The sequence below is a fragment of the Cupressus sempervirens genome, chromosome 3, assembly GCF_028749045.1.
Source record: "Cupressus sempervirens isolate cs-2001-9-10 chromosome 3, ASM2874904v1, whole genome shotgun sequence".
Taxonomy (NCBI): domain Eukaryota; kingdom Viridiplantae; phylum Streptophyta; class Pinopsida; order Cupressales; family Cupressaceae; genus Cupressus; species Cupressus sempervirens.
In genome coordinates, this window is record NC_143120.1 from 377,415,844 (window position 1) to 377,436,794 (window position 20,951).

The 20,951-nt window shown below is 35.7% G+C and overlaps 1 protein-coding gene across 1 annotated transcript; it reads right to left on the reverse strand.

Moving 5' to 3' along the window:
* Positions 1 to 9,723: 9,723 nt before the first annotated feature.
* LOC149566572 (protein trichome birefringence-like 36) lies at positions 9,724 to 12,329 on the reverse strand. Its single transcript, XM_089817421.1, has 5 exons — positions 11,398 to 12,329; positions 11,133 to 11,310; positions 10,793 to 10,983; positions 10,409 to 10,567; positions 9,724 to 10,318 (listed from the first exon to the last, which is right to left on the reverse strand). Exons 1-5 carry the CDS (start codon positions 12,036 to 12,038, stop codon positions 9,961 to 9,963), a joined length of 1,527 nt encoding a protein of 508 aa, XP_089673547.1. The 5' UTR covers positions 12,039 to 12,329; the 3' UTR covers positions 9,724 to 9,960.
* Between the last annotated feature and the right edge of the window lie 8,622 nt (positions 12,330 to 20,951).

A 20,951-nucleotide genomic window follows, 5' to 3' on the forward strand; every position in this document is an offset into this window, starting at 1 on the left:
CCAATTGTACTCCTCTATTTCTTCTTTGAATTGTTGCATTCAGAGTCTCCTCAGGGTGTTCACGATCTAAGGGACCAACAACTTCTGCTAAATATCCACTTAGGATTTCATTCTGCCTACGAAGTCTCATTAGCTTTGCTTCTTCCTATTCTAAACTTTTGAATACCTCCTTTATCCCCATTGTAACCATCAACTTGGTTGTATTCAATGTGGACTTCCTAAGCATAAACTCTCTAATCTGATAATCTTGTGGACCCAAATCTTCTATTTCTGAATTAGGAGGAGGGATAGCCACTTGCACGAACAAATCTTGATTGTGATCATTGTTGATGAATTTTAATGCTCTTTCCTCTCTTGAGGGGGACTTGAGTTTCCTCAGAACCTCAATCAACTTAATCATGTCCTCTTCATCGACATTGAATTGTGGCCTTTTATTTCTTATCACTTCTTTGCGCAACCACCTTGGGACTCATTCCATTGAAGGCCTACCTCTTGAGGATGAAGAAGTCTACTCTACTAACCCTTTTCCCTTATCGATCCTCTCTGAGGTTCTCTCCCTCTATGATGGCTCTCTCTCTATAGCCTCTATTTCAGTGGAGCCCACAGTTCTTACCTCAGTGTCCTAGGTAGCTTGGTGAGGATATTCAACCATTTGTCCTTCTCCAGGCACTTTATCAGTTGATATTTGTTGTGGCTCTTCCTCTTGCTCCTTTTGAAATTTTTCTTCTTCTATACCTGGAGGTAGAGGAGTAGAAGAGCCTTTATCCATAGCTATGACTTGCAATGGGTATGAAGGAGTTATATCAGGACCCTGTGACTCTGGTGGCATTTGAGTCCAGTCCTCTTATTGGGGTTCATTAGTTGGCATATCTCAGATCTTGTCTCCTACCAATTCAGTGCCTACAGGCATGAAATCAAAATTTGGCATCTTAAATATGTCAGTGCCCTATAGATCCTGCTCATCAATCCACTTTTGCATTCCATCCTTTAATGTAGTCATCTACAGAGGTTCTTCTGGGATTGATGGCGGTGTAACAGTAGAACTTCTCCTTCTTTCTTGCTCTATGGCTCTTGCTAGCTAGGTTCTTCTATTCAAGGGTACATTATCCTCATCATCCTCCTCTTCTTCCTATTTAGGAATGGGTTCCAGGATAGATGCGAAAGGCACTACTTTCCTGATCACCTTTTTCCTTTTCTTGACAGGAGTTTTGATCTTTCTTCCTTTCTTAGGAACAAAAGGGGATGCTTGTTCTATCTACCAAGGTGGAGAGACTCTTGAACCTCAACTTTTGTCTTTGTTTGGCTAGGTGCAGTAGCTGGTGGCAATTTTGAGTCATCTTGAACTTGTGATGCTCTAGTATCCTCTGACCCTTATACATTTACTTCTTCTTCTTGTTGAGGTGTCGAGATTTCACCCTCTTCTAGCTCAACTCTCTGAGGGGAATTTCTTTTCCTCTTCCCTTGGTCTCCACTCTTATGAGCTCTATAATTACCTACTGGCCTATCAAGTTGATGCACGATTTTAGGCCTTATTGAAGATTGAGCTACAAAGGTAGGAATGGTGACTTTCTTCCCTCTACCTTTAGTTGGGTCGGCTTATGCATGGAATATTACTATTTCAGGTATTAGATTAAGATCAAATGGCTTCTTAATCCAATCCTATGTCATTTTAATGATGTGCCTAGCCTAATGGTTGATATCTTAGTTTTCTTCCTTGTCAACCTCAGCACTCATAACAGGCCTATCACCAATTCTATCCCTATTAAATAAGGGATCCAACAACTTGTTAGAATCTTGCTACCATATCTTCAAGGGAATTGTCATTTTCAGGGCCTTCTCTGCCAAGTACAAAGTCATCATACAATAGTCCCTTATTTAGATGTCGTAGTCATTTGTAGCATTCATCTAATGGTCTTCAATGGCCTCCTCATGTGTGAATGTTTTACCTACTATATATTGTACTCTCCTGATATTATCAAAACATAGACGTCGTAGTCATTTGTAGTGTTCATCCAATGGTCTTCAATGGCCTCCTCATGTGTGAATGTTTTACCTACTAGATATTATACTCTCCTAATATTATCAAAACATGGCCATGGAGAATTGTATTCTTCCAAGGGATACTGATCCCATGCACACTCAAAAGAAGGAATATCTTGCTTCTATTTCACTTGAAAAGGTCCTATGGTTAAAGGCCACGTCCAACAATGTTTGTGTTCTTTTCTAACACTATTGTATGCAGACTCAATTTGCCAAGCAATCTCCAAGAGCATGAGTCTATCACAAGGGTACCTTGGAAGCTTCTTCAAGTTGACAGTGGTACCAACTACCCTTAGATATGTAAATATTTTGAACTCAATGTAATATGCTCTGAGTACCATTATTTGTGCCACTACATCCTTCTGATAACCTCTTTGCATAATCTCCTTCTATGAATTAGATGATGACAAATATGAATGCATCGTTCACGATCTTGTACTCTTTACTTTTCTCTGAGAGCTTCTTCTTTACCAACTGAGGGTAGATGATGTATGGCCATGTGTTTGGATCCTGCATGCTACCTCTTTTGTACAACCCTGGATAATCTCCTAGCGGCTAGCAAGTATACCAATATGAGGTCATATAAAACTTCTTTTTATTCTTGGCCACCACCAATTGCTCACATAAGTTCTCGCTCAGAGTGGAAGCTCAATCTAGTGGAATTGTGGCCTTCTTGATTGTTTCAATGAAATGCATCGCAAAAATGTTTAAATGCCCAACTACAGGTAAACCCATAACTCTGCTCAATAAGATAATGGAATATTTGATGTCCTTAATCATATATCCCCTAGTCATGTCAACCTTGCCCATTTTATTCCCCAAAGGAGTCTTCTCAATAAGATATGAGGACTAAATGATTTATGATGCCTCCTCAATATGTTCTTGGTACCATCTTTTCACTTGCTCATATGTGAGCCTAATGAATTGGTCTGCCTATGGGAGGTGGAATACTTTCTCAATATTCTTGGGGCACAAATCAAGTATGATTTCTCCAATTACACTCTTCACTACCCTTTCCTTTGGGACCAAGTGTTCTGCAAGTGTCATCACAAGCTTTGAAGATTGCACCGATACTAGGTGTGAAGATGTGTTGACCAGTCTAGATCAGATAAGTGCAGAAACCATTTGTGATCTCTCGGTGGGCTTGTTGCAAATCTTAAGAAATTCCCCCAAATCCTTGTGTCCCAATTCTGTATCCTTGATCTCTGAGTAATTATCCTAGAACCTCGATTTTGATGGAACGCCTTGGAATTTGAAGACAATGGGTTTTAGTGCCATTTTCTCACCCAAAGGAGTTGAAGAAGATTCCATTATATCTGCACAAAGGGACACCATTAGTTTGGAATATGATAAATTGAAACCCTAAAGTTGAATCACATAAAATTTGCATAGCGACACTGTTTGAAAACAAAGAAAAAACCTATTTATCCTTAAAACAAGAAAGTATAGTGCACCAGGGAGGTGAGCCTGATGCGTAAATCCCCTTATTTTCTTTTAGGTGTGCTAGTGTGCACCTAGTATTTTTAGCATCTTATGTGTTTTCTTTAACAACCTAGGTGCAGACTAGCACACTCGGATAGGTGCGCTAGTGCACACCTAGCTTGCTAAGCGAATACGTTTAAGGTTTTTTTTTTTTAAAGTTTCTTTTTGTTTGTTTTGTTATATTCAGATGCACACTAGCGCACCAAGTTAGGTGCACTAGTGCGTACCTAGGTTTGTTTTCGCTTTAAAAAAATTTGTCTTAGGGGTGAGTTTTTGTGAAGATTTGGTGTGGACTAGCACACCAAGTTAGGTGCACTAGTGTGCACCAATCTAACTTAATTGTTTTCCTTTGTGTGTACAAGGTGCAGGAGCAAGGTGGAGGGAGGTGAGGGTCAAGCAAGTGCACCTAGCCAGGTGTGGAAGTGAGGATGAAGACAGGGGCACAAAACATAAAGAGATCACAAAATGCAAAACGAAAGCCAATAGATAAGGTGAGAAGGGAGGGGTACCCCCCCCCCCCCCCCCCCCCCCCCTCCCCCCCAACCAAATAGAATTTTAAAAAATTTGGTAGGGTCGCGTAGGTGCGGAGCTGCACTATTACGCAACTCCGAGTCCTTTTTGCACTTTGGGTGCACTAGCACACCTCGTGTGGTGCACCTAGTGTGCCAAAACTCTTGATTTTAAGCCTTTTTCCTTGAATTCACTCAAATTTTTTATCTTCAAATTTTTCAACAGGACCTGGACATGACCTAAGGAATTATGTGAGACCTTAAAATGGCTCAGATCTTGGATTTAGGTATCCAAATGCCCAAAATAAAGTAGGGGGTCCCCATTTCTATTAGGAAATGGGGCGTGTGTTGTGTAACCACAACAATAGGTTGTGTTGAAATTCTTTTCTTCCATGCCAGTCCTAGTACCTGATTTGACCCAAGCTCCAGGAATTCATAGTAGACCATGATCTAGATCCAACAAATCCATTAGTGACATTGACACAGTTTGATATAAGACATCAAAAGTATTAAATTGAACATCAAATACTTATGGCTGTGGACACGACATTGGGTGAAAGAGCCTAAGGAAAATAATGAATAGTCAAATGTCAAAAATAATGTGTGACAGTATTAATATAAAAAAAAAAAAGAGGTTAAAGGGTGAAAATTTTGGTGATAAGACTCATAAATAGAATAGATGTGTCACTCGTACATTATAAAATTATGCCCTCAAACCAAGCCAGACATCGTGCATTTGAAAAGGCGATGGTCAAGACAAAAGGACTCGTGGGCTCACATAGTCGAGTTAGGTAATTTCTTCGATGGTACATACTTTAAATAAAAATTAAAAAACTCTCCATTATGTATAGTGACGTCAATCATTACATTAGAAAGGTATGCAGGTATATTAGGTAATAATTACATGAAATTAATAACACTGTTTTATTATAGGAAAATATAAGTTGTATTTTGATGAATTTTAATGTTATGGGATATCAATAGCATTAGGATAAGATTAGAAATAAATTAATGTAATGAGGATATGTACCATTATAGTTAAATATATAATAACAATTCTTAGCTATTAAACTATAGTTGGTATCATAATTTCCATTGAGTTGATAATTATAATATTTTGAAAATATAGATTAAATTATATATAGAAGATAGAATATATGCATATATATTCAATTTATGTGTGTGTGTGTGTGTGTAAATATACACATATATAAATTAGGTCTTTATCTACATTGGAATGATCTTATATCATTTGTATAATTATTCTTGAGTATTATGTTAAATCTCTCTTATTTTTGTAATTCATTACGTACTATAAGAGACATGTGCCTTGATCTTTTCTTCGAGAATGTTCCTACAAGACAATGATAATTGATATCAGATTCAAAGGAAGTCTGACACTTCATCTAAAATAACATTGAATGAGGAACTTTAAAAATTGATATTCAAAGGAAGATTGAGATTTAGAGGGAGCCTAACATGTTATTAGAGGCAACCTTGAAAGAGAGGAAGAAGAATAAGGATGCTATTTATTAAACCTTCAGTGAACTTGGTTTTATTGATCAAGAGAAGCAAATAATGTTGAGATGGATTCTCTAGTGTTGATAGCACAATTCAATTGAGCAAACATTTTGTCAATAGGGGGAATAAAAATATTCATTGTTTCCACTGTCTAACTAACTCATCAAGGTCCTCAACTCATTTTGGATAGCAAGGGCACTACAAATCAAATTGGATAAGTGGATCAAGAATTGTCTAAAATTATCTCAAACAGACAACCCGAAAATTGAAGAGTGTCTCAGTTGGAGGAAATCATTGGGCCACACATAACATGAGAGCAAGGATATGGGTTGATTTAGATCCAATATTTGGATCAGCTCTTTACTTGCAGAAGGGGTAGATCTTAGATTTGGGCAATCAACACAAGAGATGATGTCAAAGGAATCCATATTTGATTTGTTGCAAAAGTGTTCAATAATACACAATGAGTGGGAATTTTACATTGTGGGGGGAATAATAATCAATGTTTCATTCCCACTTGAACCATCCTTAGAAAAGGAGATGTTCCATGACCCTCATGGGTAGATAAGTACTTGTATCTTTTACATTATGGGGGGGAATAATAACCAATGTATCTTTTACATTTATCTATTCTTTTATTTGTAATTCTATACATGCTATAAGGGTTATTTTATTTGATCTTTTCCTTTATGTTTGAGGACATTCTTATAGGAAAAGAAGGTTGGTACTTTACATATGCTACCAAATATTGTGTAGACTAAATCTAATGATAGTAGCTCCAAAGACCCTGATGATCAAGATGGATAAGGTGAGGCTCTTGAAGCAAACATCCTTGATGACTAAGATTATGAGATTCTTCTACATTAAGAGGAGGTATGGCACTTCTTCGAAGGCAACACGTGACCTTAGAAGATTGATGCTCAGAAGGAGTCTATAAATACACGTGTGTGACTGCATCATTTTGTTGGGCCTACTTCTATGTATATCATGAGGAAGTGATGACTTATCACCAGAAACTCAGAAAATTGTTATCAAATTTAGAGTGAGTCTGACTAGAATCCTTGGGGGAAAAAAGCCTCTAAGGCAGTAACTACTGAACTTGGAAAGCAAAAAAATACAAAAAGGGAAGATAAATATTTAAGATGTAAAAAGATAATTGAATTGTAATCCAAACTATGAATTCAAAAATTGAGAACATAAATTGAAACTGAAACAAACATTTAATGCACTCAATGGGTGCCAGATGATTCAAGAATTCTTTCAAAATAATCATTCTTGAAAAGTGGAGGGAATTTAGTATAATACAATTTTGAAAGTCCAATGATAATATAATATCTTTCGAAAGAAAAATAAAACACACTCAATATTTTAGTATTAATAAAAAAAGGTAAGGAGCCACTTGGCACACAAGCTAATCACCGAGTGTTCAACACCCTTTCCAACTGCATGTCACACTTATCTAGTTTCCATAATGTCACTTGCAATAGCCACATTTTCCTTAATATTTTTGAAGAAAAAAAAAGACTAGCCAAAAAAAGGGCTTTACCCAATAGATAAAAATTATTTATATTTGTAAAGTTTGTTTAATTTAAAAAGTTCTTAAAGTTGTAGTTTTTTTCGTAATTTTTCCATTTTGCACAACTCCCAAAGATGAACTAATACTCCAAAAGCAATAAAAAACTATAGTCTCTTGTCTTAACAACATGGACTAATAAATAAAAGAATACCTCAAATTTAGCCAAAAATCAAAATGAAAAGATCTTGAAACACAATCCATGAATGCTTAAATGCACACACAAACATGTTCTTTCAAGTCCCACTCCAATACATACAATCTCATCTAAATCTCATCCCAATTGCTCACATAATCAACAATATAAATTCTCCCGATGCATTTGGGATCCCCAATTTTCTCCCAAAATACAAATTGGGCCAAATGAATAAGGCCCACCCACTTTTTATCCAATTTTTGATGTACACTTTTAAAATAATAAGTATGATCCTTTTTCTTTAGCCAATTAATTACATTCAACCCTAGTTCCACCTACAACTAAAATAAACATTTAAGTATATGCATATTTAACTTCTATTATTAAATTTGGGATTTATAGTCATCCAAGCATATTTACAAATTAAACTTATGAAAATTATGAATTTAGATTAAACATTTAGATACATATCCACTAGATGTTTACATAAGATTATGGTTCCAAAATAATACATACAATGACATCTAAAAGAAATTGTGGAAATAAAATAATAGAAAATCATACTCATATCAAGTACAATGACTAAGACAAGATGAGTTACAACTATTGTGACATCTTCCAATAAGAATAATTGGAGAATACCAAAACCTATAAAGCCAAGTGGAAATATTCTATGTACTTATAATCAGTGCATACATGTCAAGTATACTAGTACATTTACATAATAACTAAAACACATACAATCCTTGAATGAAGTTTTGGTAAATGATCAGCACTCCTCTCAGGATTCATGACTAGGGACTAACAACCTTTTGTGGATTCTATAAGTCTAGTAGTTGTATTGAACATTGATAGGTCAACTTTTTGGTGCAATAACAACCACATGTGTAACAAGTAATATCAGAGCTTGGTCATAGGTTTGAACCCCCTTGGGTAACATGAAGGGGGAGATTGTTTTCAAAATGGTTAGCACTCCCCTAAAGATTTGTGATAAGAGACTCAATCTTGTGGATTCTATAAGTCTAGTGGTTGCATTAGACATTGACATGTCGATCTTTTGGTGCAACGATAACCATACTTGTAATATGAAGTACACTATCATAATCAAGAAAGCAATCATTCAAGCATACATTTCCATAATCAATGGAAATAAATAAATAAAATAATATTAGTCAAGTGCTCTTATTAATAGTGTGAATACAAAAAATAATAGTGATAAAGAACACTAAATAAAATATAAGATATCAACATATGAATTAATCCAAAAAAATTGAATAACAAAAGAGAAATGTGAGGAATTACAATGCACACAAATCAAGATGGTAAATTATCTTCTAAATTTGTTTTTTTTTAATTCTACGCATTCGTATAGTGGTGCATATAGTTTCTTTAATGGCTTAGATTTTTTATATCAAGAAAATGGAAATCCTTTTAAATTCACAGGCTATTCAAATTTCTATATTTATTGTTTGACTTATATGAACACTTTTTCTTTGAAACCATGAAAGAGGGGTTCAATTACAAAGGCAAACAATGCACAAATACCACTAAAGTTACCTTCTTAGTTTATGCTACTTCAAGTTGATGTCATGAATATGTGATCTTAGTACAAAATTGACTTATTCAGTGCACTCACTAACCAAAGACCTAATCACCATTTTTAATACATAGTTTTGTTGATAACTTATCTCACCAAAGTCTTATCATTTTATTCACCATGCACAAAGTCACAACAAAGTCTTTAACATTTTATTCACCATGCACAAAATCACAACAAAGTCTTAACATTTTATTCACCATGCACAAAATCACAACCATAATTATGTACCCACTAGTCAAATTTTGAATTTTCACATTGCAAGGTTTGCATTCATGGGATCATCCATTGCTTATCATTATTATAACTACAAATTCAAAACAATGTGTATAAGCTTATGTATGAATTAGCACCATTCAAGGACATTCTGGCATCATCACATCATTAGAAAAATATGAAGAAAAAATTATGGAAGCATCAAAATCATTACTTTGCATGCATATATACATTAGTTCTCTCATTCTTAGTTGGCATTGAGAGCAAGTGATAATCATTGGAAAATCAAACTTCGAAAAATTATCCACTACAACCTCTCATTGCATTCTATCAACAATCAATGATTGACTCCAGAATATGTTGGACTAACCACTAACATTCTCCTTTGGGATTTGTGTCATTACTTAAATGCCTTATGTGTTCTATACTTGTCTAGTGGTTGTATTGAGCATTGACGGGTTAGTCTTTTGGTGCAATAACAACCCTAGATTGTAACAAAACATTCATAGTCATCTACTAAATTTTGATCTTACCAATTTCCATTAATCATGTTTTTGATATTAATCAACAAAAAAACAAGAGTGTTAACCCTTACAAACCACAACCACAAGACACTAATAATAGATACACATTAATCACGTTATCAAAATGAAATCCAAAATCCAATAGTTTTTAATGCCATTTACTTTTGCTTATTTTTATTATTTTAATACACAATTTACACGAGTGTAAAAGAATTTCAATTTTATTGTACACAACACTTTGTACTTCTAAAAATGAAAGGTAAAATTATTACAAACCAAAATAAAACACATTAACACTAGATCCTCATCAACTATGGAAGAAGTACACAATCAAAGGAGCCCGGTGTTACAACAAGTGAAAATCAATGAGAAGGAGTGATTTGGGTGAGCATGAGCAACTTCCCATAAAACAACTCATTCCAAATATCAGGCAATCCTGGCAAACACCAATGGCTACAATCACCAAACCTGTCTGGATTCTTCTTCTGCTCTGTTGTCAACTTCTTTCCTTCTCTCATTGTATACACAGATGGATGTGCATCTTTACGAAAATCTGATAGCCTTGTTATGTTAAGTAGAGATACAGGAAATTTCATCTTTGCTAGCACGTCCTCCACCATTTTCATTCTTTCAGGGTATGGGTTTACATATGACTCCTCAAGAATTGGGTCCCTTTCAAAATTACACTTGTGACCCTTTGGATTCTTCCATTGTCGTGAACTATGATTCAAACAATGCCAACATTCAATTATTTCTTCACCCAAATTAACTCTTGTCTAAAGTGAAAAGAGAAAGCCTATGTTGGCTTACCTAAAATGCATTGGAGAAAATCCTCTGAAAAACACTTTGGTTTTTGCTGGATCAATGTTTTGATCTATCCAATTTGCCCATGTCACCAATCCTCTTTTGAACGCAACCAATGGATCCAATTGGGGGTGAAGGTAGTTGCCTTCCATATAGAAATCTCTCCTATTACATATAAATGAACCACTCTCTTTAAATTTAGTTTAATAATCTTTAATTAATGCTCACAAATATATTCCTATTAAGCTTAAAATCTTATTTCTATTTTGATGATAAATCATAAAATATGATAAAAATTTCAAATCTAATACTAAAAAGTATAGAGGATTGAATGTTCTACTATCAGAAATAATCATTATCCCTTAACATATTGTTGAAAAACGAACTTACAATTGCACTTTATTTCCATGTGTCCACCAGTGAGCTGAATTGAAGACCAGAATATCCACATCTCTCCAATGAGCTCCATGCTTTTCAATGGCATCCAGCTTCAGTATCTCCTTGCTGCTATTCCCACTGTGGATGATGCCTTGTTCGATCAAAAAGGGCGCCCAGAAAAATTCAAAGGAGCAATTGTAATCCTGCATAGATTGACCGCCATGACTGCTTTAGGAATCTTCAGTCAAGGCACTGGGAAGAACTCAGGGAGTAACTAAATGAAAAAATTCTTGTTTTATGTAGGCCACACACAAATTCAATTGTTATTGAAGAAATTCAAAAACACACTTGCCTGAGCTACAAAAGAAGTGGCGCCACCATGTTTGGAACGGCCGAAGAATTTTCTGCTCTGAGGCACCACAGTGCTGAGAATGCAGAGCATGGATTCCCACTGGTTTCGATTTATAGAATCCCCAACGAACATCACTCTTTTCCCCCTCATTCTCTCCAACAAATCCGTGGCATTCAACCTAATTCAGCCCACAAATTAACAAGATTGAACCAAAATATCCAGAAGTTAGAACAGAAATCAAGACAATTCATATAAAAAATCAAACCTTGGAAGATCACAATCTGAGGGCTGCCATCTCCATTTTGTATACTCTGAATCCTGACGCCCATTGCCTTGACAATTAAAAGAGCCGCTCATATATGGGCATTCTCCCGCAGGGTAAAGAGGATAAGATTCATCATACACCCATTTGCCTGAATACAAATCGCATTGGGATAATTCAGCAATTTGTGCCTTTTTCCACTCTACATCTGCCAATTCATCCCCTTTTTCTTCCTTTGGAAGATCACTTTCCAGAACAGCCGCTTCTTCCTTCAGCTGTATCAATGGCGGGGATGAATTTTGTGGGGCATTGATAACCTCTATCACTTTCTTAATCTCTTGGGAAGGGCTTTCATTTTTGGGTCCATCAGTTACAAGGTGAACATTCAGTGAATTGTTCCCGTCACTTTTGCTACTCTCCCCTGTTAATTCACAGCAATTTGGGGTCAAAGTGGAGGCAGGGGACAAGCTCAATTCAAAATTGGCTCTTGAATTCTGCCCATCATCATCATGATCGTCCGAGGAGGGCAAATAAGAACAGAAAATGCTGAGAGACAGAACAGTGCCTAGTACAACAAGAGTTGCAATTCTGTTGTTCGCCGCAACCTGCTGCACCTTCTTGAATTCAAACATTGACACCCCCATTATATTTCTCAAACTGAGATCTTTTGTTAGAAAATGTGACTGCTTTTCTGTGCAATCAAGATGAGCATAATCTTCATCGTTTTCAACCGAATGCCGAATTGCAATCCAACTCTGTAATGTAAAATGAATGATGGGCGTTTTTCATCCGCTGATATATTTAAATGTCACCGCCATTGCCGCAGCCAAGAAGACGGCTGAGGGAGCAGTTGGGTAATCCAGGCATGCTCCTCAACGGCAAAACATGGCAGAAATTGTGATTTAATGGAGAAAACGTTTTCTGATTGTTGTTTTGCTGCTTCCCCAAACCATAACAGGTATTATATGTTTTCACAGCGTGGAAAATTGTATGTTTTCGTCGTATGAGAAGAGAGTGGGTAAACTGCTCCCTAGTAAGTGGAGCATTTTGGGCAAGATAAAACAAGTAGAGACGACACAAGAACCGGTCATAAGCGTAACTGTAAACGGAAACCCTCCAAATTCATTGTCTCCAGCTCTAACCACTCCATTTATAAATTCCTCGGTTATTTTCATCAACTACTTGGGTCGGCCAAAGTACTTACGACGAGTGGTGTTATCTTTCTTTTTGAAACGACTTAGATCAAATCTATAGTCAATTTTTTATTTTATCTTGAATAAAGGGTAAAGTTTTTCTAATGTGATTGGTGAAATATTTTCCTGAAATGCTTTTAGTCTAGAGCTATAAATTGGTGAAGTCTTTTTTTCTAAATAAGGAATCTTTTTCTAATAATCTACAAGGAAGCTTTTAGACTAGTGAAGGAAATCACAATAGGTAAGGAGGTTTGAATTGGTTACAATTAGAACACCACAATCACTTAACACTATAGAATGAACCCATCAAGTTTATAACTATTTAATTATTTTAGATATTTATAAAAAAATTATTAAATAAAAGAAATTCTATCTTTATAACATTCACATATTAATGTTGACATCAACATTAAATTAAAAAGATGAAACACATATATATGTATATTACTCACTAGTTAGAGTGGGAGTAATATACCTACTAGCAAAGATGCGAGTAATATATCCACTAGTCATGTAAAGGGTTGCTCGATTAAAGGTTACATTGTTCCTTCTAGGAACACACTCTATTAGGAATAATTATAACTTGTTAGGATTACAAAAGCCTGTGAAAGCTACCTGGTTAGAGGATTTACAAATCTCTTTTTGAGAGACACCTTATAAGAGGATTTACAAAAGCTTGTTGTTGAAGCTTGCCCCATTAAGAGCTAATAGATAGATGCAATGGTAAGAAAGAAATCTAAGTAAATGATGTATGAGTAGTATTGTCTTTCCTTGTAGATCTTTGTTGCATATTCTTGAAGATGCAATGATCTTCTACTTTTCTCTGCTTGTCTAGAAGCACTTCAATCTCACTTTTGCTTAGTTGTTCTGAACAACCTATCTATTGTAACACTCCCTTCTCTGCTATTGTGTTCTTCACTCGCTTGCACTTATTTCTTCAAACAACAATATGCAATTTGTTGGCAGTGGCAACAACAACTTCACTAATGAAGTCTGAGTGCTTTTATACTCTCTATAATGTCTACACGTAGTTACCCAAACTGAAATCCCACTCAATTTCAAGTTTGAAATTCATACTCGAGTTGTTCATAGAAAACTCATAATGCCTACTAGTAGTATCTAGACTATTAGCCCTACCGATCCATCTATGAGCCTAGATGTAGCCTCTGTCCCTGCATCCTTTTAATGCTTCGACCTGTATCCCTATCATATCGACTTTGACTATCCTTGAGTCTTATCGCATCCATGGTGACTCATCCTAGATGATTCGTGATCAACTAACCTTTATGCCTTTTTCTCAGTTCTAGCTTGGCTTGAATTACCACACACCTATATACTGGTGCACTCATCTACTAGTGGTAGTATTACCTTGCAATGTCTTCCTCTTTCTTGATCAGTTGCCAATCAAATGACAACACATTGGTGTGCTAGGTGTTAGCCTCACCAATTTACAAACTTCATGCTAATGAGACTTGAAAGTCCAACAACCTTTTTGGCATTGATGGAAAAATCTTTAGACCATCCTTGTCGTTCTTGTTAGGATTCCTTTATTTTCATATTCGTCTTATTATACCGATAGGAAGGTTTACACTGATGTGTGGACTTAATTGAATTGTCTCCTTTCTCATGATTGCTTCTTTTAGATCTTCCCCTATGGGTGTGTCGCCTTCATTATTCTTCCTTTTTCTTCTCAAACTCTTCTCCTTTTTTGTTCTTCTCCCCCTTGTTCTATTCTTCTCCTCCTTATTCTCATTCTCCCCTTTCTTTGTTCTTTGTTCTTCTCCCCCTTTTATTGTTCTTTGTTCTTCTCCCCCTTTTTTATCAATGACAATGGTTTATAGGTTGTCAAATACATCCTTGTCTTGACTTTGGGTATTGGCAAGATGGACTGCCCATAATGCCTTCTAATTAGTGAGAGAAATAGTCTCACTTATGATATCTTCCATGAGATCTTTAGTCCCATCAAGTGCACTAACCAGTGTTTTGAGGATTAGTGATTTTGCATCCTTAATGTGTCCTTGAATGAAGTCCTAAATACACAATCTTTTTTCTAAAGCTATTAGACTAGTGAAGGAAATCACCATAGGTAGAAGGTTTGAATCTTGGTAGTTACAATTAAAACACCACAATCACTTAACTAACACTATAGAATGAACACATCAAAATTTTGTTAGTAAACAGATTTGCCACTATAAAAATGGCCCAACGAAGTGTATGTGGCAAACCATTCACAACAGTTGGATAGGCCTTTGATATCTGGCCTTCCTCTACATTTAGAGGGGCAGCTCCCTCGTAAGATAATCTTTTTGATTTTTCAATAGAAATTATTAGAACTTAGAATATAAAAAGGAAACCATTGATAGCGAATGCACCATACGACTTCAATGTTTCCCTAAAATCAATGTAAACTGTTAATGAAAACAATCAAGAACTACACTTGAGAGCTATCACCGACACAATGCTAATTCGATCCATTCATGAGAATTTGCACAACACCATGAAAAATGCCCATTACAAAGAAAGAATCAATATTTCAACGTTTCAGATATGAAAGAGAGAACACAAAATGTACTTTCTTTATTTCTTAGCACCCAGAATGTAAGAAATGACTGATTACAAGAACAAGAATTGTAGACACTTTCCAAAAATTGTCTTGTTATCAAAACATAAGTGTTCCCTATCTCCAAGTCCAAAAAGTCCCTTCTTACAATGAGATTCAACAATTTATAGTCATTCTAGCTTAACTAACTTTTTGGGTTCGTAACCACTCAAAAAGTTAGAGTTTGAAATTTGGCATGCATTTGAAAACTGACTCTAACTCTAACTCATATCAATAATAACTCTAGATCCTAACTCTAGTTACAATAAGTGACATAAGTCACTTTTCACCATAAGGTAATTAAAAATCTACTGTGGAGAAAAGACCACAATGCTGATTTCGTTGATGTAGCCTTCCATCTTCATATTTAATTGATGATTGAGCATCAATGATTAACTTAAGACATTTATTGATGTCATCTGTCTTCGTTGGGTTGCTGTCGGAATTTCAAAAGTTTTAATCTCATGCTTCAAAGTTGATGAGCTTTGAAGTCTTTGACTGCACACCCAAAAATTGATTTGCATATTTTGATTCCCTTAGTGACATCTGAGTTTCACGACATGGTTGGGAGAGGTTAGCAAGCTTCTTTTTTTTCTTTGATTTTATACATACTCTTGCCAATCACATTTTCAAAACTTTGATTTGGGCAATTATATCAAACATATCATTTTCTTTCCTTTGGCATAGTTAAGGTTGTAAGATGCTACCCCTTTAAGAATTGAAGGCACTCTTGTCAAACATGGGGATATAGTCTATAGTCTAGCACAATGTCTAAACTCGAACGGCTTAAACATCACACACTAAGGCTTGATTCCTAGTGCAAAAGTGTTAAATAGTCAAAGTTTGACTTACTTTTCCAGGCTTAATTTCTTCCTTAGTGTGTGATGTTTAATACTTGCTGTCTAAACTCTGCTCCAAACTTTCCATACTAGTGGCCTGTGTTGACATCATGGCACGATCTGAGATCACGTTCAAATAGAGAAGCTGGAGATTTGAACTATGTTGCAGTATCCACCTTCAACAATTCTTGGAATATTTTTTCTTCACTTGCGAACAACTCTGGTAGATGTTCCCATGCCGTGTGCACACATGTCTATTCAGCATTTTGTGAAACACATCACATGCATCTCCATCTTCAATCTGTAGTACCCGTATTGAGATTTGATCAAGTCATTCATATGAAAAAGCTGTGACATTTTTTTATATGAGTTATTTCAATAGAAAGTTTGAGCTCCCTTTACTATTCTCCTTTAAGCATTTCCCTGTCTTTGCAACCCGCACTTTGGGTGTTGGCATTTTGTCAGACAAATAATGTGTAGTGTCCATGATTTCATGCTCCAAGTTGGTGGCATTCTATCAAATAATTGTGTGACTTGTCTGTCTCATTCTATACCTTCATGGTGAGTATAGAGGCACCATCCTCTTTGTAAAGACTGGATATCTATGTTTCTAACTGATGACATATTTCCTTGATAGAGTAGCAGTGCCTTTCTTTATTTGATGAACAAATGATCAAAATTCAACCTGAAGTTTCTATCAACAGGCGTACTCTTGCCACGAAAGAGGAAAGGACTTTGAAGCATCCAAATTCAGCATTGGGAGGATTCACACTTAGCGCTCAAAGAAGATGTGAGAAGGATTTCAAAAATGAATCGAGAATCTCCAGTGCTTGCTACTCGCAGCCCATGCCAAGTGTTGCTAAAGTCAAATTGTCATAATCAAATAATGACAAAATGATACCTCAGATTAGAGGACATGATGTTGTTCTCAGGTTCAATGTCTCTTTGAGGCAATCAGTCACATGGCTTACGTGTCTTAGGTTGTTTTCTACTCCTTCCTTCAATGTGTGCTAGTTTGAGAGTTCTAAAACATTCTCACATATGTTTTTTTCTTGCAATTGGGTTGCTCGTTCTCCAGATGCATGAGCTGGATGGTATTGAGCTGCGGTTTAGTTGGGGTATTCTGTTAAACAGTTCACATGCTTTGCCGACTTTCATTTGAACTTGTCCTTTTACGTTGGTGTTCACATATAACATTTTGTGTCATCCTCATTAAGACCATGCAGTTCCTCTGTGGTAGAGACATCAACAAGATTGCCACACTAGTTTTAGAATTGGTATTATTTCAAACTCTTACGCAATTCATTCCCACACACCTATCTTATGTCCCATTGGAGTGTCGCTCGATGCAGACGTACTTAAAATTTAGTGTAAGTAGCGATATGAACTTGGCTATGCACCTTACATTCCTCATTAAGCGCTAAATCAAATAGCTCTGAGACGCCTTACTATGCATTTCTTCGCCTTGGGCACACGAAGTTTTCTTGATATCTATATTTTTGTTTGAGTATCTCTGAGCACATTGATGAGGCAACAACATTATGTCAAATAGATAGTATGTACAATGTTGGAATAAGCATATCCACATGCTTTGAATTTGATAAAACACTCAGCATGATCATTTTGGAGACCTTTTGCAGGTGTCATTCTTTATAATAGTCCTCCAACCACTTGGTAAACATCATCATTTTAAAGCTTCCACTGTGGCTTTGTTAATGGTTGTTATTAATGTTGCTTGCCTTCTACCTGCATTCGATGGTTGCCATAGTCGATGCTTCCATAATTTCCAATCATTTGGAATGCAACCTCTGTTCCAAACTTTCTTCACCTTGGTCTGCTCATGTGCTTTCTCGGCAGCCTATTCATGTGCCTTTGTTTTTGTGCAGTCAACACTGTGCCATCACCTATTTAGAAATATTATCTTTTGAATGAATTGCAATGATTAAGCAAACAAACTTCTTCTGATTAATACTCAATATGCCCAAGCTTTTCATCCTCAAACCAATAATTATATCTCTCCATGCCTTGAAGATTTATCGACCATTTGCTCTCCCTGCATTATAACTGCCATTTTATTTTCTTGAAAATATAAGAGTTCAGGTTCTTGCAATCTCGAGGTTATGATTAGGTTAAAAAGTTGGAGTACATAGTGAGAGAGTATTTTAGTATGTGGAGAGAAAAGGATTGTATGAGAGAAGGCAAACCCAAACCCCATACTTCTTTCTAAAAGTTTGAGTACGTAGAGAGAGGTAGTACAGGGAGAGAGAAAATTGTTGAGGGAGAGAAGGAATCCCAAACTTCTCTCTAGAAGTTAAAGTACGAAGAGAGAGAAAATGTTGAAATAGTGAAAAATAATTATTTTTTCTCTGTCTCTCCATTAATTAACTCAATTAATTCTCTCTCTCTCTCTCTCTCATAGAATTATTCGGGCAACAAATTTCTAATTATTTAATTACTTTAGATATCTATAATAGTTTTTGATTTAACAGTTTTTATTATATAAAAGAAATAACAAGTGTTTCTATCCTTATAAAATTTAAATATTAATGTTGACATCAACATTAAACTAAAAAGATGAAATGCATATATATGTATATTATTCACTAGCTAGAGTGGGAGTAATATACCTACAAGGAATGGTGCGAGTAATATATCCACTAGTCATGTAAAGGGTTGTTCAATTAAAGGTTACAGTTGTTCCTTCTAGGAACACATTCTATTAGGAATGTGTATAACTTGTTAAGATTACAAAAGTCTATGAAAGTTGTCTGGTTAGAGGATTTACAAATCTCTTTCTATGAGACACCTTATAAGAGGATTTACAAAAGCTTGCTATTGAAGCTTTCCCTGTTAAGAGCATATAGATAGATGCAATGGTAATAAATAAATCTAAGTAAATGATCTATGAATAGTATTGTCTTTCATTGTAAATCTTCATTGCCTATTCTTGAAGATGCAATGATCTTCTACCTTTCTTTGCTTGTCTATAAGCACATCAATCTCACTTCTACTTAGTTGTTCTAATTAACCTCTCTATTGTAACACTACCTTCTCTGCTAATTTGTTCTTCACTCGCTTGCACTTCTTTCTTTGAACAACAATATGCACTTTGTTGGCAGTGGCAACAAAAACTTCACTAATGAAGTCTGAGTGCTTTTATACACTATAATGTCTAGATGCAACTACCCAAAATGAAATCTCACCAAATCTTAAGTTTGGAATTCATACTTGAGTTGTTCATAGAAAAATCATAATGCCTACTAGTAGGATCTAGATTGGTAGCCTTTCAAATCCATCTATGAGCCTAGATGTAGCCTCTATCCTTGCATCCTTTTGATGCTTCGACATGTATCCATGTCATATTAACTTTGATTGTCCTTGTGTCTTGTTGCATCCATGGGACTCATCTTAGATGATTCGTGATCAACTAACCTTTATGTCTTTCTTCCAGTTGTGGCTTGGTTTGAATTACCACACACCTATATATTGGTGCACTCATCTACTCGTGGTAGTATTACCTTGCAATGTCTTGCTCTTTCTTGATCGGTTGCCAATTAAATGATAACACATTGGTGCGCAAGGTGTTAGCCTCACCAATTTACAAACTTCATGCTAATGAGACTTGAAAGTCCAACAACCTTTTTGGAATTAATGGAAAAATCTTTAGACCATCCTTGTCATTCTTGTCAAAATTCCTTTATGTTCATATTCATCTGAGTATACTGGTAGGGAGGTTTACACTAATGTGTGGACTTAGTTGAATTGTCTCCTTTCTTATGATTGCCTCTTTTAGATCTCCCCGTATGGGTGTGTCACCTTCATCATTCTTCCTTTTTCTTCTCAAACTCTTCTTCTCCTTGTTTGTTCTTCTCCCCTTATTCTTTTCTTCTCCTCCTTAGGTCGTTATCCTCCTTATTCTCATTCTCCCCTTTCTTTGTTCTTTGTTCTTCCCCCACTTTTTTTGTTCTTTGTTCTTCTCCCCTTTTTTCAATCAATGAAAAAGGTTTATAGGTTGTCAAATACATCCTTGTCTTGACTTGGGGTATTGGCAATATGGATTGCCCATAGTGCCTTCTAATTAGTGAGATAAATAGACTCACTTATGATATCTTCCACAAGATCTTTTAGCCCATCTAGTGCACTGACCAATGTTTTGGGGATTAGTTCTTTTGTGTCCTTAATGTGTCCTTGAATGATACTTGTCCAGGGTGAAATTATGCTTTGCACTTCAAGAAGTCATACAATCTTCGTTGAATTAAGTGCAGTGTTCCCTGGGTCTTATATATATATGATGAATCAGTTATTGTATTGAATGTTCTTCACATCAAGTAAAGATCATATTGAGCTTGTTGTATTGTTGCTCTAGGTCATGTGTGAATGAGTTTGGATTAGATACCTTTTGTAGTACCAATGTAGTGGCCTTTATTGTCTCAATCATTTCATCTTTTATCTCTTATAGTGTGTCCTTTCTAAGCTCAACCACATTTACAAGATTCTTAATTCTCTTAGCTTTCATCTTCTTTTCTATTGGGATATCAATGTATCATAGTTTCTCCTTAATATCATCAACTAGAACAGTAAGTTGAGTGGTCATATATATATATATATATATATATAAGGATCATACGTGGCATCTGAGGCTAGTTCTCTAGTGATGACCAGTGTTCTTTCCCTTTGTTGTCTCTTGCTCACTACACTAAGCTTCTTGCACCTCTTCAAAAGCTTTGTGTAATCCTTAAGTTCCTCTAGATCTATAAGTTTTATTTTTGGCATCTTTTTTGCAATGATTGAATCCAAAGTTTTCTTCTCTTCTTCCTTTTTTGCATCTCCCTCAAAGAGTTTTCCTTCATCTTCTAAGCTTAAAGATCATGATGACGACAATCAGGACAATAGAAATTGTCTACCTTTTCATCTTCTCTTCTTTGC